Here is a 25,326-nt window from a genome sequence, read left to right as displayed (position 1 = left end):
ACATTACACATCGATGGTACCGAATAAAACACTGCATCATTGCTCAAGACATTTCTAACCACCGATACATTGTAAGTATCCCTACATTAAACATTGAAGGTAAGGAATAAAACACTTGCTCATAGCTCAATGATTTATTGTATGCATAACTGGAATTACAAAATGGAATGCTCTAGAAACAAAGTTTTTTTTACAACCATGAAAATATAGAATAAATAGACAGGGCATTTCTAATAACAAAATACACTTTTAGGTATCAAAGCATTGATTCCATGTAATTGATATAAAATATGTTAAATAAGATATGTCAATGTTTTAACACCATGAGGTCAAAACACATATTGGACGGAATACAAATATATATCATTAAAAGTATAAAGCTATAGCTTAATTAATAGTTATAAAAAATAAGGGAAAAAATGAAATAATCTATTATACATGTAACTATTTTAAAGGTTTAATATGACCTTTATATATTCATTTAAGTGAACATGTACTAGGGATTTGTAACAATAAACACTGAAGGCCTTGTTAGAAATTGAAGCTGAATAAAGCATTAATTAAAAATGACCTTAATGTTGTAATTTCATTTTGGTTTTATGTTAAGTGAACATTTTATTGAATTAAATTCACATCAATAGTCCCCATTAAGATAAAAACAGGTCTTAAATAAGGTCAGTTTTGTTCAAGAGTGTCAAACAAATAATTAGCTTTAATATTTAATAATGGTTTAAGAAATAACAATTACTTTGTATAAAAATGATATAAATGACTGCCATATAACTCTATTTAGTACCATTCTAGAAATTGATTATTCTACAAAGGGACATCAATTATAAAGTAAAATTAAGGCACATGAATTCATAAACTAAGAATAATTTAAGGACATATAACAGGATGATACAGCAACATTTATCCATAAAAAAGTATACCGTACATTCACTGGCCAGTGTGGAACTATTTTGTTAAAAAATTAATGTTAATTTGGATATATATTTCAGTTATAAAATGATGAAATTGTAGCATTTACTAATTTTTCGTGTTCGTTTAGAAACTCAGCCCAATGAAAAAATGCAGCTTAAATAGCATTTAAAGGGCCTGCAGTTGTATAAGTATGTTTAATTCATTAAGATGCTTTCTAAGTGATCATTAAAAGTTTATAATATCTTACCACAGTGCTGTGAAGCTAACACAATGCTCTTTTGTTTTAAGCAGTCAGACAAGGGCATGACTCGACAATTATTTTAGCGAGGGTTTTAGGCCAAGCTGTACGTGCGCACAATTTCTCTTGCAACATGTGCACCAAATTTATCTTTTATTGAGTAATTTGCTAAGCTTTAAGTTTGTTTGCACCACGATGCCAACAGCTCCAAGGCTATCGCAATACCCCAATTTGTTTCTTCCAAAAATAGACAAGTTAATCATTATTACCAGAGTTGCAAAACAAACAAAACAAATATATATATGTATATATTAAAAAATACAACATCACAGGCATATTATAGCTAGACTATGTTCAAATATCACAGTTATTATAATATCTACAAAACATACAATAATTATCTGATATTAAAATCCCATGCTGCATGTGTAATAAGCTCATATTCACAAAGTCAACTAGTGTACTGCCCTAATACAGACTGATCAACTATAACATTTTAAGACAGGATCTATCCGAAATAACAAGTGGGATGACTAAGAGTGCTGCATGCTCATCTAATATTTATGTTCATACATAACTGTCAGAAATGGCCAAATAATGCCAGGAAAAAACATGCTGATCACATGGGTTTAAATCTTGTAGATTTGATTTTTTATGCATTTTGGATTTCAATTAAATTAATGAGGCTAAAAAAGGTGAACAGAATAATTTTCAATAAATTTAAGTATTTCACTCGTATTTCAGTAAGTATTAAATACTAGTAAGGCCATAAAAAAGAAATTGTATGGTAAGGGTTACATCTTGTCCAAAAACAGGTAGAGTAGGTAGGATTAAAAAAAATAGATAGGCTTGATGTTAGAATGATACTGTCATCATTTGGGAATGGTGTAAAATTAATCTTCTGTATAAACCTTTTTAAACTACATACTAAACCACACATCTTGTTTTTTTTATGAAAAATGTTTCTTTAACCAAAAGGACTATAAAACTGGTAGGATCAGCCGCTATTTCGTATGTAAGGTCAAGTAACCTGAACCAGAAGTATTTTTTTTTAGGCCTAAATAAAATTTTCCATAGAATCCAAACATTCAAAAATTGTCTTTAAATCAAATTAAACCAGAATGCAATAAATTGGTCATGAAAAGCTGGAAACAAAAATACAAAGAAGTTTTCAAAATGAGAGCTCACTGTTGTTTCATGGAGTGTAAAATAAATAAACCAGAAGTGCTAAGCATAACAGTGCAGATTATAATAGAGCAGGTAAGGCGTATCTTAACAAAGACAGATAATAAATAACACATAGACATGGCCATTAACACAAATAAAACATCAACACCGACTCTTGAGCAACACCTTTGCTACATGTAGTTACCATGGCAACTATTACAAATATTTAACAAATTTTCCAAATTGATAACATAACACCAAAAATCTACTACTCTCTCAGATGTATGGAAATACATTAATTTTTTTTGCTAAAAAAAATCCCAATGTGCCTTCATAGCATAAAATTCCTTAAACATAAAAACGTAAGGTCATACTTAATCAATTCTATGTATAGCGTTTGGTTATAATTTGATTAACTAATATCAACATGTTAATAAAATATCATAGAGTTTATGAGACAGCAAGCGCTAAATTACCATGAAAATCTAATGATCTGGGGCCGTATTCAATAAGCATCTTAGTAACAATTTTCAACTTAGTGAAAAATTGCCTTTTTTCTAATTTGAATTTTAAGAAAATGAACGATGTTTGTACACCGAAATTATGAAAATAAGCAAGATCATGGTCTAACCAATGTATACACATGAATAAATCTGATGAAAAGTAATAATTTAGAAAAATAATTGATGTCGAAAATTACAAAAATCTCACTAAGTTGAAAATATTTACTAAGCTGCTTATTGAATACGGCCCCAAGTCATAATAATTTCTTGGTTCATATCTGAGGAGACTTTTCACAGTAAGCACTATTTTCCTTGAATCATCTTAAGTCATTTACGTCATTTTGATACAAGTGACGTATCTCTTTCATTGCATTCATCGAAAACACTTATATGTTAACAACACTTTTATACTTTACTTTAATTCGGCTTCGAAACTTTAGAAAATTGACATAAGCTAGGAAATGACTGAACTTTAAATGTTTTAAGAATACCAGCCAAGCACTAAATATCTGATTAGTTATGCTCAAATTTCAGTTTTAAATCATACTCATTCAAAAATGCTAAACATAGAATTGTTTCACATGGCCTTGTGGCTTTATATTATTCAATGGAATCTTTATAACCTGTCCTGATATCCAGTTGTGTCACAAATGAGAAGGCTAAATCCTGTAGCTCACTCAATATATCACATAAATGTTTGGCAACTATGCTCTTTATGGGGGTTATTCTGTGGAAACATGTCATGGTGGGCACATTAACTTGTAGAAAAAGAACACATGCATACAAATTATATAACTTTAACTGCATAACAAACCTTGTGATAATTTAATAGGTGATCTTAGTGTTTGAAATTATATTTTGTAAAATCTGCCATACATACACGTTGAAAAATCAACAGTCTGCTAATTTTGAAATTTTATCAGGTGAATCGGTAAATTTAAACAGAGGCTGAGTCAGTAGAAATTTTTTAATCTCAAACACTAAGCTGGTTAAACAGTTATTTGTAAATACATACTTATAACCTTAATGTTCTAATAAAATATATGATTTTCATCCAAACATTTGAGTGCTGTTTGTAATACTAGAGTAACAATTTCCACTTATTAAAAGAGAAAATACAGAGTTACAGCAAAGCCCACAAATGATATGGTGCAGTGCCACCCTGGTGTCAATATTCGGAACTGTTAAACCAATGGAGAAATTTACTTGAAGTAATGTGAAAACCCTCAACAAGGAAATGCACATGGTATTGGATTTAAATTATAATCTTCGTTTAAACAATATAGATGACCATTGAGGGTGGTCCTAATCCCACTTATCTCATATAGATTCAGTTACTAAAACCTACAGCCACGTTAATAAGGTCATTTGTCCATTAAGCCTATTTTAACCTATCACTAAATATTTACCTGCATATGAAATTAAATTAATTTTCTACTCCTTTCCTTATTTCTACTTCAAATTTCAGTATAAAAATCTCTATATAAGCTAACTAGAAGATTTCAAAATGAAAAGAGAAAAAAGTGATATTATTTCTAAGAATGTGAAATAAACACCTGAACAGATAAAAATTTCTCCATCAAATATTACAATAACAATGCATTTGTTTTGAAACACTATCATCTTCACCATTAAATTATCAACACTTGAACAGGGAATGTTTTCTGATACAAAATAGGCTTCTTGAGTACTAAATTACACAATATTTACTGGAGTTACAAACTTGAAACACTATCACAAAGTCTGAGTTATCAGCTCTGTTCTTAATTCTTTTATCAGTGTATACAATACCTGAGATTTAGAACAGTATCATATTTAATGGTGCTGATATCAAATGTTCAAGAGACCGCAATAAATAAATAGTTTGTTTTGGAGTTTCTCTACCCACCTCTTTATGTTTGGGTGGGTAGGTAGGTTTTTCTTGTTGTTGTTTTTAATTCCATAATGAAAAAAAATATCTTCACTGGAGAGGCTAATAATAATTGGGTTCTGGCTACTATTTTGAGTCAGTTGAAAAAAGCCAAACAAACCATTTATTTTGGCCTGGAACTTGGCAATTTTACTTTTTCATCTTAAGGCTATTAGAGTCAGTCTAAACAAAACAAGAGCAACACATGCTGAAATGATGTCAATGCTTGTTCAATTTTCATAATCAAGGGCCATAACTCTACAAAACTGAATATTCAGCCAGTTATGGAACTTGAAAAACAGACGAGCTAAAAATCGAAAAGCATTTAACGATCATTCTTTCCATGTGGGGCCAAAACTCAATAAATATTAAGAGACAGAGTTATTAGACTTCCCTTATAAATAAAAAAAAACAAAATAATCAAAATAACAGTTTTTCCCACTAGGGCTACGTCTCATTGTTGCTGTTCTGACGTCGTGAGGGACGTCGCGGCGGTGACGGGTGTTTGTATCTCATGGAGGCGGAGTTTACGCTTTGTCGCCCACGAGGAAGGGGAGGCTTAGCACTACTGGATCGTTCTACGATATTTCGATTATCCTGAAAAAAATAATATGCAATGGATGTTTATCATAATTAATATTTTATCATTATTCTCAGAACAGTTCACAAACATTTTATTATTTGCAATGTACATTGAGACATTAGCTATTGATAATAAATTGATTATAATCCACATTACTGACATAAGTTCAGCCAACTAAGACACATTTGTCAAGTTCTTCACTTTTAGATCAGAAAACAAAACTGTTTCATTTACTTTCTTGCACTTTTCATGTCAAACATTATAAGTACATGTATAATTTCATATCATTGGGCATGCAATATTTCAACAAAAAGTAAAATAAAAGTATCATACGGATATTACACAATAAGAGTGATCATAAAAGCATAATTTAAAATAAACATTAAATAAAATACACATTGTCAAAAAGTGGAAAAATAGGTTTATTAAATGGGGAAATTAAACTGATTACTTATTTAAACTGCAAGTTTAATACAATTTCCTGTGTGGCTAAGTCAAGGAAGCATAGTATTACGGTATGATAGGTAAATGTTGTGATCTATCGATAATCATGTCATATACTATTTTAAATGAAATTCTAACTTTACACAGATGTGAAAAGTTTGTGCAAGCCCTATTTTCAGATTTGCTTGAAGTCATGAGACAGAGTTTCAAAGGATTGTTATGACTATTACATATTATATTCACTAACAAGAGGAGCTTGAATATTGAGATGACGCAGATCAACCCTGATCTAAATATTCATAATGGCTTAACCAATGGCAAGATTTTCTAGTCACATCACAACCCAGGACAAAGAAAGCCAAAGAAAGCACATGGAATTTAGGATTAAATATTTGATTCTTTTCATAAACAATGTATGTGAATATCAAGGGTGATCTTAATGCAATTTAGCAACTCTCTGCAAAATATAAAATATGATATATTACGATGTATTCAAATTACATGTGCATATATTATACCTACTATGTGGATATTGTCTTAGACTTTAAATTTGATAATACCTTTTCAAAACAGGGACAGTTCAAGACTTAAACAAATTATTGTCCATAAATACCTATGTTTTCCTGAAACAATTGAAATGTAAGTCTGTTAAATATTCAAGGCCATTTGGTTTCTCTTTTCATTATAACAATTCAATTTATTGCCATAAGGAACAAAAAAAGCACACAAACATGCAACCATAGTTCTTACATTACACTTTGTTTTCCTCGTACCCATTAGATTACAGATAATACGTAACATAATATTTAAAATCACAAGAAAACATTCATGCAATGTTAACATTGACTACCAAATCCTAGGTGTAAATGTTTTTGATGATGCATTTAATATACCGGTAACTGTATCCACACCCAGACAGGGTTTAAGCTCAAGAGTTATGAAAGGGTGCTGCACCCTGCCCTTTTTTGGTAGTACCCTTCTACCTCTATTGGGACCAGCATGTGCACCCTTCTGCCTTTTTAGAATTGAATGTTTTAGATATTCAAACCATTTTATTTTTGTGGAATAGCTTATAATATGATTATAAATGCGTACAAACTTAATATATCTGGCAGTTGCATTTCAAAATTTTAAACATATATGTATCTCTAACATTTTTACATTTTTTGTCAAATTTATAATATTTACATTCTTTACAGCTTGATACAATGAATATTCTCATTTCTCCCCTAGCACCCTGTCCCTTTTCGGCGGCATCCTGCCTTTTTTCAAACCTGGCTGAAACCCTTCTGTTAACTATTTAAACAGTATTAAATTGATGGTAATGAATACTAGTATTTACTGCATATAGACCACAACATTTGACATAACATATATTACGTACATAAACCGTCTTTGACTGACTATACACACAACAACAACTACTCTCTCAAAACTCTGTCAAGAAAATGACTACGGTATTTCCAAATACATGCACAGAAAATCCAAATTTTGCTTTCTTCTGAGTAAATACATAATTTATAACTGGCATGACGTTGAGCTACTCCAATATAAATATTCATATTAGAGATTTATTTGTATATTATTACCCTGGAATAAAAATTAAATGTGGAATAAGATTAAATAATTTTAATTAATATTTCCAGATACAAACTAACTTTTCACAGGAATCCAATTTAGCGTCATGTCAATTTAAACTGTATTTACAACATGAGCGGAAAATATCGAGTTCAAAAGAATCTGCATGGCAAAGCATTGCTAGAGCAAGAAATGGCCCCATGCCCAATTAACAACACCATATAAATGTATAGAGTATAAGAGACAGTGTTTTTGAGAGAGTTCCTATACATACTCTTGAACATCCTCTTCCAATATTGTGTCAACCTGACAGACAGAGACGGTTACAGACTCGTGGTACCCAACAATGAAATTACTATTCAACACATTTACAGCCACTATTGTACTACCAGACTGATTGACAGGTTGTCAGCTAGCCATGGTCATATTAACTATGATAGGGTTTTAGCTCAAGAGTTTTGGCAGGGTGCTGCACCCTGTCTTTATTTCGGTAGCTGCTCCCCCATGGAGACCAGCATGGGCACCCTTTTGCCTTCATAGAATGAAATGCTTAAGACGGTCAGAGATTCCCTTTTTTTTTATTGAAACAATATAATAATAACTACAAACAAACTTTACATATTTGGCTTTTGAGACCTGTAATACTTTAATTAAACTCAATTGCTAACATTTTCTGATAAATTCATTTTTTTCAAGTCCTTCACAATCTGACCACATGTCGCCTTTTCTCCCATAGCACCCTGCCCCTCTTCTGCAGCACCCTGTTCTTTGTAGAATCTGGCTAAAAACCTACATTAAACTAAGAGGATCACATGCCCATACCAAAGCTTGCATGTCTTTCTCAGATGGGCAAGTGGCATAATTCCAAAAAACATTTGGCCAAACTGCGAAGCTAAGAGAAGTTTCTACAACTCATAATACCATTGGTATGGATACAACGGAACACATAATTATTAAGTTCAGAAGCCAACTTCTACAACAAATTACAAAAGTAAAACAATTCCACAGAAGTCACTATTAAAATCTATGACAATGTAACAACTAAGGGAATTAACTGTCACATACTTGTGGAACAGATTGTGAGAGTGGCCTCCCTTGAGCAGGCCTTGCAGAGGGGCCTCTGAATGCCTGGGGAGGAGGGATAAGTGGCGCAATGTCATCCTCCTCATTGATCACCGATTCCTGGAAATACCAAAGTGTTTTTAAAAACATATATGTAAGTAAATGAGCACATACATCCGTAGTAACTTGCTTTTCAAACAATAGAATTTTATATTCAGGAAATAAACACCGCATTTCGGTCAAGTTTTCATCAAGTAATAACATCTGCATACTTTTAAGAATTCATCAACTTGACAAGACATTATAGTCATTTCATGTACAATGTAATGCCTCTTCAACATTCTTTCCCAGCCAATCTCAGCAACACATGAGACCTTCAAAGACCCCACGAAAAAACTTCTCATATTTACATTGATCTCAAAAGTGCCCCTCGACCCTCTAAATCCAGCTTTTAGAACTCCTCCATTAAATCTGAATTGTTATCTAAACTAACAACAGCTAAACCACACAGCAACAACAGCTTATACATAGTCCTAGACAGTTGAAGTATTACAAATACCAATTTGTTACATGTATAATAAAAGAAACAACGTGAATAACATCAGTCTTTTGATAAACTGACTTACAAATCACACTATTTATATTTAGTAACATTGAAAGCATGAGAAAAATGTAACTATGATTTTTACAAGGTTGTGACATTCTTTTGAAAAGAAAGTTTCTTAGGAACACAACTATATGATGGTACTTGAATCAGATTCTCAGATAATGTGACACTATGCAATATGGTATCCAACAATATTAAAACTACATGAACATCACATCTTTACCAAATGCTTTCCACCAAACCAGAGCTTATTTTTCTTCTGAAAAATGTTCTGTTTAAAACCACAAAAACATTTGAAAAATAAATTCATTTTTGAAGAGTTTATGGCATTTATTCATTTAGGGCAATTCCAGTTAAACATATAACGCACTTGGGGAAGGCAATTATTTAAATAGTATACAGGTGGGTGTATTTTTTTTCGCTTATTTGGACCCTACAAGGGTAAATTTGCTTCTATAGGGGGATGGCATAATTCAAAAGTTCCTCCCCCCCATATGTTTAAATGGAATAGCCCTTTTATGTAACTATTATGGTCAGACACACACACACAAAAATAGCATTGAAATCTGACCATAATTTCAGTGTTTTTTCAGACTTTGTAACTAATTTTAACAGTATTTCGACATAACGCGAAACTGATGCAAAAGTCTTAGCCAGCTCTGACATAATACGATACAACTTTCTCTTGCAAAACCTATGCATATCAGTCTACCACATGTATGCCAGAGTTTTATAGAAAAATGATCCAAATACACAAGATATTGCAGTCATTGCATTTTAACTTTTTGATGAACTAGTCTGAATTCTTAAAACTAGTGTTTTGGCATCAAACATTTTAAAGAGCCCTAGGAGTCGTTTTGTCAAGAATCTGAAGACTGTTTTTCACCTAGGAGAGAATTTCAACAGTGGTTCTGCACTGCTTAAAATCTCTCCTAGGTACCAAATCACTCCTAGGATTCTTGATGCAAGATCTGAAATAACTCTGCTATATAAAATTTAGAATATGTGCAAGCCTGGAAAACACTCCACCAATGTGCAGCTTGCAGGCTTGTGCTACTTTTAAAGAGCAAATTATGCCAAGAACTTATTTGTTGATGTATTTTTTTTTTCCAAAAGGGGCATAACTGAACAATAATAAAAAGAAAGGGTTATGGACCATGCTATGCCTGTGCATATTAACTCTGGCAACATGTGTATCACGATTCATTTGAAAATCTTGAATGCTTTTTAGTTATGGCCAAAATTGAAGTTATTGCATTTGTTTGGTCGAAAAAGGTGCATTATTCAACAGTAATTTAAGTCACAGTTATGGGCCTTGCCAAACATGAGCCTATTTTCATAGGCTACTTGTGTAAAAAGTTTCATTTGAATATCTGGGATTTGGGTTAATGCTTAGTTAAAGATTTTGATGACACCAAGGCTATGACTATACCCTCTTTTTTAAAACAGACGACCCAAACAACCATTGAAACTAGACTTTTGGATGAACAAGCCCGAATTCATATACTATAGCTTGGCATCAAATTTTTGAAAAAGCCCTGCTATATAAAATTCAGAATCTGAGCAAGCCCGGAAGACATTTTACCAGTGCAGGGCTTGCAGGCTTGTGTTAATTTCGACCACTGCCTAAAAATGAACACATGTCTTGAAAGTACCTGTAACATGCCATCCCCATTCCCCACCACATCTCCATTCATCTCATACTCGTCGCTCGTATCCATAGGCTGTACCCGTTTTCCTGGGCGGGCAGATCGGGCAGGCCCCTCCCGCAGGGCGACCGCCTGACCGTTTACCATGGGAACTTTGTCACTAGTAATGATGGGATCCTCCTTTTCCTCATCCATACTTTCTTCAAAATATCTGAAACAGAATCGACAGATTGGAGAAATAGTAACGAGCAGCTTTTTTTTCCACAAAAGTCTTTGGAGTCTTTTACTTTGATTTTTTTTTTAAAAATCATGCACCCCCCCCCACTCCGAAAAATCATAAATTGAAGCTTAAAAACTAACGTTTAGTCCATGACCAACACATTGTTCTCTAGCACAAAAATAATAATGTCAAATCATAGAATTTTCATTTGAACAATTTCTAAGTTACTTATACAAACCTCTGAGGTTCATGTTTTTGTGGGCCTCCCTTTGAGTATTTCGGTGAAGGTATCCCAGACTGAGCTCTGGGCGGCCGACTGGTAGCTGAGGGAGGGGGATGCAAGGGAGCCGCGAAACCCCGAGGTGGGGTCAGGTTCTCTGGGAGTTCAGGCGGGGAGCGAACATCAAGCTCCCTTTCAATGTCATGCTCAGCTAAAAACCTGTCCCTCCTCTTCTTCTTTTTCTTCTTGGGTGGCTTTGAGTTGTCCTTGTTCAAATTGGGACGTGGAGCATTTTCTAGAGGCATCAGCATGGGGGGAGGTAAAATCTTCTTTCCTTCCAACATGCCTAAGGAAAGACAAACAGAACTAGCATTTATCTTCTATATTAACATCAGGTAACATCAATTATTCAAAGCAACGATAGCTTGAATTAATTAATCTTTTTTTACATTATTTGCCAAAAAGCTCTACAGCCAAGTTATTTCATATGTGAATTGACCTAATAAGCAATCAATGGACATTTCACTTGCACGTTAGTATAAAAACAAAATATAGCTGATAGTTTTAAACTTCAACTGACACATTCATGGGTGACTTGCAAATAGTAAAATTAGGCAAATATGATAAAATATATGTGTGATTACTCAGATCAACATCTAACAAACCTGGTGGTTTATTTCCTGCAGAATCAGGCCTATGAACCTGGTCACCTGAGGGTGGACTAAGTAGACTTTCTCTTGAGCCCGAGACCGGTCTATTTGCAGGTGGGGATGGGGTAAGGCGTTGCTGAGGTTTCGGAGGCGAGGGCTGCATCCTAGGGGGTCGAGGAGCAGGCCGGGGCCTGTTAGACTGGGAGGGGTTGTTAAAGGCGTCGGGCATGTTAGGAGAGGGGCTGTTTCTGTTGTTGAAGAAGTTAGTCTGCGGTCTCTGGGTCCCAGGAGGAGGGTTGGAGGCCCGTATTGGGGGTTGCCGTGACTGCATGTCTCCCGTTGGACCCGGTAATTCATCGTTATGGTAGTCACCACTTTTTCTGTAACTTGGCTGAAATTTAATGTGACATTGTAAAAGGAAAGATGATTTCAAGAAGAAGTACCCTTGTGTCTTAACATAAAACATCCAAAATAAAAATCGAAACAACAACATTTTGTTTGTTGAAATCTGAAAAAACTTAATGCGCATAAAACGGGAAGGAAGATCTTACATGTTTTTTTTTATTTCACACATAAATCTTTCAGTTGTTTTTTTAAATTTCTCATCGTATATACATTTAAGGCTTTGACTAAACTAATCACAATTAAAAAATACTGAATTAAGCATTTATCTTTAAAAAAAGAATTAAATATTTGTAACATACTTGAGCAAAAGACTGTTGGCCACCACCAGGAGGCCTGGGAGCGAATCTAGGTGGGGCAGGTTGGTGGGAAGGCTGCTGGCTCATGGGTGGTGCACTTGGGCGAGGATGGGGTGGTCCCTGGCCAGATCGGCGTGTGGGCGGGCCCCGAGATGTTAGGGGTGGGCCGTGGTCGTCGTCCTCTATGTCGGATACATCCATTCCGCCAACACTAACACCATCTACATCCTCATCTGGTGCCTCTAGTACTTCATCTTGAAAAGGTGCCACACAGTTGCAAACAAATTCTCTAAGTGAACAATGGAAAACCAGCTATCCAGGAGTGGTTAGCACACTCACTTCTTACCAAGTCACCTCCAGTTCGATTCCTGCCATGGGCACATTCGAGTTGGTTGTTGGTCACCTAACCAGACTTGTGTTGTTGTTTTTTAACCAGTTCTCTGGTTTCCCCAACAACACAAGACCTCTAATATGTGATCAGTTTTAAATCGTAGTAAAAATAGGTTTCAACTTAACTAAACTTCCAAATTCTCAAAAAAATGGACATGGCAATGAAAGAATCAGGGTTGCTTCCTTGACTTTGTATTAAAATGAATAAAGCAATGGTGTCTCATGATTCATTGAAGCAACGAAAAAGATGATTTGTGGCTAATGAGAAAGCTAAATCACTCAAAGCAAAACATCCAAAAGTTCAACATTCAAAATCAGATCAATGGTTGTGAAAGACGTGAGTCCTGAGAGATGCACTCAAGCAATCACTGCATTTTGTTAGTATTTTTTCCATCAAATTCTAAAATATCCTAACAGATTTTCTTTTCAGTACATCTGGTTTACATAGAAACCTCTAAATGCAAATACTGCAAAGCAGCTCTAGCCTAACCTAATTTCACTACTTACAGACGTTGTCATCAGTTGCCATAGCAACCTCTTCTCTAGGGTTGCCACGGGCAGGGTTGAAGTAACCATCTTGTGAGGCCGTTCGTCGTGTGTTAACTGACTCCTGGTAAATAGAAAATAAATAATTAAAATTACACTTCTTTGATATGAACTTTGTACTAATCAAATCTCCCCTTCAATTGAATCAAGTCATTCTTCTTCTTCTTCTTCTTCTTCTTGTGAGTTTGGTTTGTGTCATCAAGCCTGACAAATTGGTTTCCTTCGGGTACTCTAGTTTCCCCAACAACACAAGACCACACTGTCCGTATGCCAATAAGATTGATTAATAAAATGTCATTATAACTTGATAACACAGATAAGTGAATGAAATTGTGCACCATACAGGAATTATAATGGTAGGGCACTTAGTTCAAAGTAATCTCCAATTGTAATTTTTTTATAACAAACTTTGTTCAGGCCAATACTTCAAAACAAATGAATCACTTGAAATTTTGAATATATATATATATATATATATATATATATATGTGTCAATGTCAACCTTAGCTCAGCACAATAATTTTAAATATTGTTCACTCTAATGCAGAGTCTCCCTTTGTACTTTGTAATTTTCTTCTAAGAGTTTGGCAACTTCTTATAGGAACTTAATGAAACTTTGAGCCTTGATAGACATTGCAATTGTTCACAGCATAGGAAGTTAATCTCTTGGGCACCCTCGTGCAAAATTATCTTCCCATATACTTTCTTTAATTTCTTCTATATTCAAAGTACAAATATTTGAAAAAAAGGTTTAAAACATGAGAGGAAAATAATGCTTTATATAAAGCATTCTAAACTAAAATTTACCTCCGTTCTTATCAAAGTTTACCTCAATTCTTTCATTTGGTCTCTGGTTCTCTGCAGCACTGTTCACTATTCTCCTGTCACCACCAATCGTGGAAGATGTCATATTTGTCATATTTGACGACTCCCTGCTAATTGTGCTCCTTTGTGAAAACATGGCTGAAAGTCGGTCCCGGTCCTTCGAGCCAAGACTTCGTGACCTTCTGACAGGCATACCAGAAGTACGGGGACGTTTTGGCGGGTGGGGTGGGGTGACCGGCATACTGTCCACACTGCCTCTTGTGCTCTGAGAAAAGAAAGTAGCTGTGTTAACATAGATTTTGTTATATGAATGGAGACATAAGAGTAGACTTCATCTTTTTTTTTTACATACAATGTTTACATTATAAATAATATGTAAATGTTACAAACTGTCTAAATTAATAATGTCTTTCATCGGATACTTTGTAACAGCAGTTTGGATAGAAAAGTTACACTTCAAATCAAATTTCATTTTCTATCATAAAACTTTCACATTGATGAATTAACAATGGTAATAAGTTGAATTTCATACCTTAATACTTTTAAAATTGCAAATTAAAAAATTCTCAGCATGAAAGCATTAAATTCAAACACAGTATATTTCAACCAATGAACCTACAGCAAAATCAAAGTCGGTGCTGTTATCAAAATCTCCCCGTGTAAAGTATCCCGACAGCCCACCATTCATCATAAGCCCAAGCCCGTTAGGTAGGGGACTGTTCGGGTTGCTGACGAGCCTCTGTCGCTGATGGGACATAATGATCAGCTGACAGTAATGCAGTTGTCTGTTTTTTGCATAGTCCCATGGTGTGGCATTGAACTTGTCCACAACTGTCAGGTCAGCTAAGGAGAGAGGATGGAAGATTGTATGAATAACTTATTTACATGATTTAATTCAGGTCTGAAAAGCTAAGAAGATATGATAGAACACTGTACTGTAAGAATTAATTTCATTCACATAATTTAATTATACTAGAAAGAATCCTTAATTGCATACATCGGACAAAAAAATTACATAAAGATCAGTTGGTCTATAAGAAACGGTGTATAAATAATCATTTCATACATATGTGTTTAGTGAAATTTGTTTTATGTATTTTAGGTTAGGAATGTTGATATCCATACAATGTGACAGAATATGTTTCTAATATCCAGGGAATAAACATGACTAGGTAATCTTCATAACACTACACTATGAAAAACAAATCATACCTGACTGGTCAAGAAGGTAGTTTACAACGTCCCCATGCCCTCCTATACTGGCCAGGTGGAGGGCATTCCGACCCTGGGCATCTCTGTCATGTATACACTGTCGGCCACCGATGTCAAGGATTATCTTACACGCTGCCAATGAACCTGAAGATAAGATAACATTTGCATTAGTGTACTGCTGTTTCTCTGGATGAGCTACAAACTCCTATTTAAGAAAGACAAAGGTACCATGTTCTGACCGACATCGTTCGTCTGTTATTAAGGGGCATACTGCAATAATTATTAAAGCCAGAGTTACAGGCCTTGCTATACATGTTCGTATTGTCTCTTGCAACATGTGTACCAAGTTTCACTTCAGTATATTGATTTTTTTTAGTTATGGCCAATGTTCAAGCTTTTGCACAACATGGACCGAGCCCGACATAAAAAACAGATGACCTAATATGGTAAAGGGATAAACATGGGGGAAGTTTTCACAACAAATAAACAACTGCTCTGATACTAACACAACACTTTTAACAATTGAGCTAAACAGGCAGCTGGTTTTTACTTATACACACACAGACCCACCTTTTTTTCAATTAATTTTAGGTTCAACAAGGTTGATTTTTGCAGAGACTGAGTCAATTATCGTTTAATAAAATATTATGAAAAAAATCGTTGTCCCCATAAAAAATCACCCAAATTGAAGATGCCACTTTTGCGATTCTGTAGCAAATAGTGAACGCCAGCAGGACCCCTGCTGCCTTTAACTCCGGACACAAGAACAGTATGATTGACTTGGTGGGAGGAAAACAGTCCTCAACCTCTGCTGTGACACTGGCATGGTGCACTACAACATGAGCTTACTAGACGGTTGAACTTTACACAAACTCACTACAATAAAAATGCATACATCTAAGGAATGCTAATGCAGCGAAAGGCTACAGTACAGGACAGTCACATATGTAAACCATCCAGCCTAATCTTGTATATGTATGGCCATAGTTTTATATATTGATACACTCCATGCAACTGTTTTTTGACCTACATCTGATTTACATGTATCCTTCTCCATATAATTAATGCAGATCAATATACATGTTTGAGATGTAAGAATCTTTTTTGTACATGAATAAAACATTGTAGCTCATATTTGATCATTTTCTTTCAAAATGTAAAACCTTTATGAAATGGACTGTCTAAATACATCTATAATTTGATATTCAGATTAAAATATACCACTGGGCAAATTTTTAAGAACTTTGTTTAAGTTAACAACGTTGTTAACCTCATTGTTGTTAACTTTTAATGGAATAATGGATTGAAGTTTAATATATACACTTGTTATTTGCAGTATTTGTAGCATTTAGCTTTGAGACAGATATTTCAGCTGCACTTGTTTGATTTAAAAACCCTTTAGCTGCTGATGGCGATTTTAAAGGCTTTGCAAACAGCTTGGAACCAGACCAGACGCCGAGTAACTCGGCGCCTGGTCAGGTTCCAAGCTGTTTGCCACTCAGTCAATATATCCCCAAAGTTTTAAGTAAATTGAAAGAAATTTAGAATAAACCAGACGACATTTTTGAGCAGACGACAATTTACCCAGCATGCAAAGGGTTAAATATATATGAGAACATCACTAAATATTTCATGTCTAAAAGTTGTTAACAATATTGTTAATCGCGTTGTTAACTTTAACACAGTCCTGAATAATCAGCGCATTGTTAACATCATCATTGGTCTTGAAGATACATGTAGCTGTATTGTGTCAATGTAAAAAAGTTCACTTTAAATTCACATTCATGTTTTGTATGGTACATCAAAGAAAACCACTTGAATAACAAACTCCAATAAATCAGAAATGTGAAACCGAGCTGAGAATAAATTTAATGCTCAATGCATCGAAAATGAAAAAAAATAGACAGCAACTGTTTTATCACCTACATATATTTACAACTTTTGAGTAGTGAGATATTGATTTCCTTATCTAAATAATAAAAAAAAAAAATTCAATTAAAAAAAAATCACAACCTTCTAAGTTGTGCTCGCAGAATAACAGTTGTATTACAGCTTGTAAAAGAAAAAATATAAACAAATAAACCAAACTGGCAGCAAAATGTTTCGAAGTGCAAATAACCATTAGCATTCTCTCTGACAGTGTAAATTGATTTCATTTTTAAACATTTGCAAATGCATTCAGGTTTCATATTTCATGAATTATTCTGTCATATAAAAGGCTATTCTTTACAATCTGTGAAGCTTTACTCTGATAAAATCCAATCAATAATTATTGAAGGATAAAATTTCACAAGAGACAACAGTATAAGTAAATTCTCCAGCAGTGAGTTATTAAAATGTCATTGATCAATAGTGAATTTTCAAAGATTAGGTTAAAATTAATTGTATTGAAACTTTTGACAAGTTTCATTTTTAGTCATAAATGGCTGACAGGCAAAACAGCAAACATTTTTTTCCTAAAACAGGAACAATTGGGCAGGCTGAAAATTTGATATGATAAGAAGTACAATTACAAACAAGGGTACTTCAAGCAAATGCCAACACTGGTCTTTTTCCAGTTGATCAAGGGGCATAGCCCAACAAAACCAGAATTGTAGATCTTGCTTTACATTACTATTATGCTTATTTTCACAGCAGTGCTCCAGCCAGGATTTGAAAAGGGTGAGGTGCTAGGTCAGAAAGGGCTCTTTTGATGCACATTGAATGAGCCTTAATCATGGGCACTTGCGAGGGTTCAATTCTAATTGTATATGTGTTTCAATACTAAAAGTTTAAAATGAATACCTTAACTATTATCTCAACTTCAGTTTCAAAATTATGCATATTTATTATTTTTATACTTTATATTTCAAAAAAATGACTCTGTCAAACAAAAGGGCACAGGAGGGTGCAGTAAAAAGGCAGCAGGGTGCCCAACGCTAGTATTTAGGCCTAGCTGAAGCACTGCACAGGTTAAATATGTACTAAATTTCATGGCAAATATGCTGACACAAAAGATATGCCAACAACTTGATATTTTCTTCAAAAAGAAGTCTAGTCAATAAAATGTGAAGAATCACTGTATAACAATGTACCTTTCAATGTATTTCCTAACCATTATGTCTTACAAAGTCTTTCTGGTCAGGAATCCAATGCTAAAATACAGAGGACCCTATGTAGGGTTTTAGCTAAAAAGTTATGGAAGGGTGCTGCACCCTGTCCTTTTTTAGTAGCAACCTTCTGCCCTCATGGAAGCGTGCATGTGTACCCTCCTGTCTTCAGAAAATTAAATGCTCAAGATATTAAAAAAAATATCTTGTTTTAAACAAAGCATAACCTATTCAATAAAGCACAATTCCCACTAATTTTTGTGAAATTCATTATGTTCAAATTCTTCAATACCAAACACAATGTACCATTTTCTCCCTTAGCACCTTGTCCTTTTGAAAACTTGGCTAGAACCCTATCTATGTGCCCAAAGCCCCAAACCTAAGGGCATAACACCCAGAGTTTACATAAGGAAGGAAGTGCCTGATATCAAGATTGAAGATGCTTAAATTAACTTTTTACTAAAGAAAATTATTTTTCATTAATCTGACCATTTAAAGCTGCACTCTCACAGATTGAAGGTTTTGACAACTTTTTTCAACTTTTTTTATTTTTTGTCTTGGAACGAGCCAATTTTTGTGAAAAATCATGGAAACCAGTGATATAAGACTGCTGACAAAAAATAAGATAATGTTTTATGCATTTTTCTTAAACCGTTAGTACCATAAAACATTGATTTTCGAACGGAGACATGCAAATCTGCGATCTTATCTTTTGTCAGCAATCTTTTATCATTGATTTGCAGATATTTACGCAAAAATTTGCTCTTTCCAAGATAAAAAAGTTTTAAAAACAGTAAATCTGTGAGAGTGCAGCTTTAAGAGTCTAGCAAAGAGTTTTGACAGGGAAAGAACAACAACACAAAACCTGTCCATGAGGCTTGATTATGTCAATCACAAAGAGACAATTTTCCTTTATCTCACAAGACAATTTTGCTTAATCACTGAATCTAATTACATACCCAAATGAACCTATAGATAATTTCCCCTATCAGAGGAGCAGTGCACATGCCCTACGTGACTAAAACCAACTGCAAATATTGTTTAATAATTGGTTATATAACAATATTTTGTTAACTTGGGCCAAAAAAAAAATGTTCCAAATGTTTTTTTGTTATTTTTACCTTTTATATCCGCATCAACATTTTGCTAGAAGCAACCTCACTATTTAATTTTCTAACCTAAAAAAGTGGCACATAAATCTTCAAAGCGCCTTACCCAGTTCAGCTGCAGTCAACAACACTGTTCTGCCTTCATCATCCTTGATGGCTGCGGTATCACTTGTCAACAACGTCTGTAACAGGGCAATATACTTTTTTATACATTAATATCAAGTACAAAAATGTACCTCTCTCAAATCTTAAATTGCAAACAGTTTCATGAGGTTGAAATATGGGCAAATTTTGGACCCCATTCACAATCCCAAAAACAATACTTATTTAACAAAAACTGGACTCAAAATTCACAACAAATCTATAAGAAAACTCTCAACAATTATTGCAGATTTTTTAATACAATCTTAGAGTCTTAAAAGGTTTCAAAAGGAAGCTGAAATATTAAAACAACAGAAATTGTAGCAGTTTCATTGTAGGACACATACAAGGTATCTATCCACAAATTTATGCATATATATATATATATGTATTGCTAATATCTTAATTCTACTGGCCCTGGCCCTAACACAAACAGTTGTAAAAACACTGTCAACAGTTTCAAATTTTGATATAACATAAGTTAGAGTAAAGGGTTTATCTTATCAAAGAAAGTTCAACTAAATATTGTAAATTCAGTTAAGCACTAATCGAATATCAGATATCAAATAAAGATTTAACTTGTAAATTCAAATAAACCTTGTCTTTAATTTACAGTCTCACTACATGCTTGTGTTTCAAATCATATCTCATTATGAACAAGAATAAACAAAGAATAATTAGAACAACTAGTTAATACAGATACTGCATTCAAGTTGGATTTTCATTTGACATATGTGATTTTGCAGCAGAAAACTGTATGTTTATAGAGAAAAGGGAATATGCTGCTGATTCATATTCACGATGGTCCGCTCTAGTTTTTTTATCAGAAATGAACCATATTTACACAGGCCTGACATGGTTTTTTTTATCAGAAATCAACCAGTGTTCACACTGGTCCGACCTAGTTTTTTATCAGAAATTACCCATATTCACACTGGTTAGACCTAGTTTTTGACAAGAAACGACCCATATTCACACTGGTCCGACCTAGTTTTTTTTTATTATCAGAAATGACCCATATTCACACTGGTCCAACCTAGTTCTTGACCAGAAATGACCGATATTCTCACTGGTCTGACCTAGTTTTTGACCAGAAATGACCGATATTCTCACTGGTCCGACCTAGTTATTTTTATCAGAAATGATCCATATTCACACTGGTCTGACATAGTTTTTAAAAAGAAACGACCAATATTTACACTGGTCCGACCTAGTAATTTTTATCAGAAATGACCCATATTCACAGTACTCCGACCTAGTTTTTAATCTGAAATGAACCATATTCACACTGGTCAGACCTAGTTTTGATCAGAAGTGACCAATATTCACACTGGTCTGTCTCATCATGCTGAGAAATATTCTGATTGAGTTTCTTGAAAAATTGGATTTACACTGTTGAATTTGTGAAAGGGATAAGAAACTTGAACACAAAATTTTATTTTAATATTGACCTAGATACCTCATTTTTGACCCGAGATGACACAATATTCATACACAACTTAAATAACATGCTGAAAAACATTCTAACCAAGTTTCATAAAGATCAGATAAAAACTGTTGTATCTTTGACCTTGAAAAGTAACTTTAATGCAAAATAATTAATGACACCCGAACACATCCCCTCAGTCCCTGGTTTTTGCCAGTCTGCAACCCACTATAACACACTCGCACTTTTATTGACATTAAGCACCTTGGACTGTCACAGAAGAAATATCCCCATAACCCGTCCATTACATTCCAAATAATATCATCTTGAACAAAATTATTTTCTATTTCTAGATTTAATGGACCTAACCTGTAAGCACTCAAGTGGCTCCATACGACGTACAGCCCAGTGCATCCACGTTCGACCAATGAGGTCTCGCTCGATACCATCAGCATCATCAACATGGAAAGTCTCGGCCTGACACAGCAGCTGAAAGTGCTCAATGTGGTCCAGGCGACACGCCCACATACAGGGAGATAACCCATCCTTATCACGAATATTCACATCTGCATGGTGATGTATCAATAACTGAAAAATGGCAATAGAATATCCTTAGTTTTGTTTTTCTTCTTGACTTATCAGCAAGCCCCAATTTCTTGAAACATCAAAAGTCCCTTATAACAGGTTTAAGCTAAGCTCAATATTTTTGTAAAATAAAATAGTATTGGTACAATTTGTGTAATATTATAGTTACATTCTTCAGAGTTTTTTGGGCTTTAAAAGGAAATCTTTCTTATGTTAATCATGATAAACTAATTATGGTGTAGTAGAATCAAGATGAAGGACAATATTTGGCTTAATGTAATAAGCTACCATACTCAAGCTTTTTATGCTTAAGAACTTTCAAGAATTTGGGACAAGGCCTGATTATCATGAAAATAATGAAATCATTTCTCAATCACAACCATTTTCTCACATTACACAGTACATCAAGGTATGTTTCACTCTTATTAAAAGTGTATTTTCTTAAGCATTCAATCATTGCTCAATATTTTAAAGAATATTACTTCTAGAGCACAAAATGTACTTGAGTAATAACCAATAATTATAAATTGGACTCATGCACAATATATGGGGGCCCTGCCCTAGGTATTTAAGATGGTGTAATCACCTCAATATATTGTAACAACAGACAAATTGAACATGATTCAACCCCCTACCTGAAGAGATTCTTTGTTGGGTGTAGTACAAACCCACTGTACCAGGGCCATGCTCTGTCTTTCAGGGGTGGTGAAATCACCCCAATATTGTTACAATAGACAAATTGAACACCATTCAAACTCCTACCTGAAGACATTCTGAGTAGGGTGTAGTGCAGACCCAGTGTATCAGGGCCATGCTCTGTCTTTCAGGGGTGGTGAAATCACCCCAATATTGTAACAATAGACAAATTGAACACCATTCAAACTCCTACCTGAAGAAATTCTGAGTAGGGTGTAGTGCAGACCCAGTGTACCAGGGCCATGCTCTGTCTTTCAGAGGTGGTGAAATCACCCCGATATTGTAATAATAGACAAACAGAACACCATTCAAACTCCTACCTGAAGACATTCTGAGTAGGGTGTAGTGCAGGCCCTGTCATGTTCATCGGAAATGGTAAAATGACCCCCATATTGTATAAACAGATAAATTGAACACCACTGAAACCACTCACCTGAAGACATTCTGTGTAGGGAGTAGTGCAGGCCCAGTGTATGGGGGCCCTGCCCTGTGTGTCAGGGATGGTGAAATCACCCCCATATTGCAACAACAGACTCAACGATTGGCTATTTGAGTCATGACAAGCTTGGTGGATAGCTGTTGAGCCATCTGTAAAAAATAATAATTATTATCATTATGGTTCAGCTTAAGTCCACCTCCAATGTGACTAAGAGTTTGCTCAATAATGCTCTCCAATCATTTAACAAAATAACACTCAAAAGTCTGGTATGGGTCAACATTTTACATATTTCGACTCCTATACAAGCGCTTTCTTCCACACATTATATTGACATAAATATTTTATTCAATATATATATTTGAAGATTTTTTTGGGAGCAAATATATAATTCACGACTTGTGACTGAAATATATATTTATTTCCTTTTGCTTTTATGCTCCAAGTTTAGTAAATACTGGAGAAGTTTCAAGGCACTAGGCCGTGTTTGTAAAGTAACTCATATTAATTGTTAATGAGCACAAGATATCTATTTTGAGTTTAAATGATGATCGTTATTCTTCCTACAGAAATTATTTACTGTTCAATACATTGCTCTCATATGCTTTTGTATGCACAATACATTTCAGTGATTTTTTTTAAATATAAAAAGAAAAGAAAAAACAAAATTATAAAATTGTTTTAAAATTTACCATGTGCTGTGACATTAGGGTTGGCCTCTGCCTCCAGTAATGTTTGTAAAGCTACCATCTGCTGGAAGTGTACTGCGTAAGTGAGTGCTGTCCGACCAAGGCCATCCTGGTCATCAGCACACGTAGGATCTGAAAATGTCACCTTTGTAAATGATATAGTGTTTCTTCCAGGCCTTTTGACCATAAGGTTAAGCCATGCTGCATTTTTTACTGCTAGAAAAGCAATTTTGTCTCATATTAAATAAAACTTATTAAAATCAACTGTGATATACACTTCCACATTTTGATGTCAATTCATAATCCTATCAGGTGAGGGACTAATTTCTAGCCCCTAGGTTTAAGCCTCTACGAAATTTCTGTTTATCTATAGTTTTAATAAGGTGCATACTAACTTGTGACTAGAACTTACCAGATCCTACTAATTCATTTATTAAATCTGTATTCCCTTCTTTAGCTGCCTGAATAATAGGTGGGAGCACTGTGATATGCATACTTTCATCTACAGTCATTGATGCTTTTAACCTTGCACTATCTAAATTTATCCATTTGTACTGAAATTTGTCTGGAGCATCTACAAATGGCGTCATTGGACTGAGCCCTCTTGCAGTTAGGGACAGGTTCATTGCTAAGTTTTTCTCTTGATTTCGAGTCTGTAATATTCTGTAGTATTTCTGCATGTGCAGCAATGCTAAATTGAGGGAATCCCTGAGTTCTGCACATTCTGAGTCCTCTTGCAGCTTCAACAAAAACTCGTGTATGAAGGCTGCTGCCTTCTGAAAATCTGGAAAGGGACAAAAACAAAAACATTGTCAGCTTAGCCAATCACAAAAAAATATGTATGACATACAGTTTTAAATGTTATTGCCAGATGTGCTACATATGACTAACAAAAGTGAACAAGAAAGTCTACAGTCTGCCAAGGATACCATAAATTGTTGTGGAAAATAGTATAATCAATGATACATTTAGTCAGACAAGATAGAAGTCTACTTTGCTGCATTGATGATTTTATAGTGTTCCGAAACTACCAAAGGTCATAGAACTATGTGATTTCTTGAGGTGAAAAATCATTGATAATTTATAGTTTGCTGCAGTTTCACTTCTACTTTCACTTTCAAATGAGGCTGTTGTCTTAATTGCCATAGATACAAAATCTTAATCTTAATAATTTCAATTACAAAGCATTTTTGTTAGTGTGTTAATTTGAAGTAATGTGTTTTTAAAATGAGTTTAATTGTTAACAGACGCACAGCCACCTCGTGCCTTCAATACTTTGTAACAAACAGGACTGTACATGTATAATCATTGAATTCATACTGATATGGTACAAACTTAGGTTTCACAAGATGCGATTCTGAATAAAGACACATGGCACAAAAACTGTTGTAATTGCCGACTGACAGCTGCGGCAGCACAGTTACGATTGTAGGTATATGTTCGGCAACTGACATAAATGTTACCGCTTAGACAGCAACCGAAATACAAAATCAAATGTAAACAAACAAAACTAGGTCAATGATACCTCTTCTTTTAATGGTCATTTTCTCTGCGCACTCCTTTCAAGGGTTACCCATATGTGAAACATTTAAATAGAAGTTATTTTTTTTCTTAAACGAAAACAAAATATTTGCAGAATCTTATTTCAAACAGGATAGTTTCTCTGTTATCCATATTCCGCGAAGAAGGCAGCCATGTTTATTTACAGTTTCCCGTGATCCTCTTTG

At 34.4% G+C, this 25,326-nt stretch overlaps 1 protein-coding gene across 2 annotated transcripts; it reads right to left on the bottom strand.

Annotated features, from left to right (window-relative positions):
• Positions 1-119: 119 nt before the first annotated feature.
• On the bottom strand, positions 120-25,306 carry LOC128229611 (ankyrin repeat domain-containing protein 50-like). 2 transcript variants are annotated; one of them, XM_052941370.1, is made up of 17 exons: positions 25,125-25,306; positions 24,012-24,383; positions 23,603-23,731; positions 22,908-23,062; positions 21,563-21,781; positions 19,733-19,808; positions 15,429-15,572; positions 14,836-15,059; positions 14,221-14,481; positions 13,353-13,455; positions 12,459-12,709; positions 11,770-12,145; positions 11,123-11,450; positions 10,671-10,875; positions 8,412-8,528; positions 7,621-7,652; positions 5,195-5,338 (listed from the first exon to the last, which is right to left on the bottom strand). In XM_052941370.1, the coding sequence occupies exons 1-17, from the start codon at positions 25,141-25,143 to the stop codon at positions 5,320-5,322; spliced, it is 3,030 nt and encodes a 1,009-aa protein (XP_052797330.1). In that variant the 5' UTR covers positions 25,144-25,306; the 3' UTR covers positions 5,195-5,319. The 2 variants fall into 2 exon arrangements, with proteins under 2 accessions (XP_052797329.1, XP_052797330.1); XM_052941369.1 differs by lacking the exon at positions 7,621-7,652 and having other exon boundaries at positions 120-5,338.
• Between the last annotated feature and the right edge of the window lie 20 nt (positions 25,307-25,326).

Source organism: Mya arenaria, chromosome 4 (genome assembly GCF_026914265.1).
Source record: "Mya arenaria isolate MELC-2E11 chromosome 4, ASM2691426v1".
Classification (NCBI taxonomy): Eukaryota; Metazoa; Mollusca; class Bivalvia; order Myida; family Myidae; genus Mya; species Mya arenaria.
This window is presented reverse-complemented; position numbering and strand designations above follow the sequence as displayed.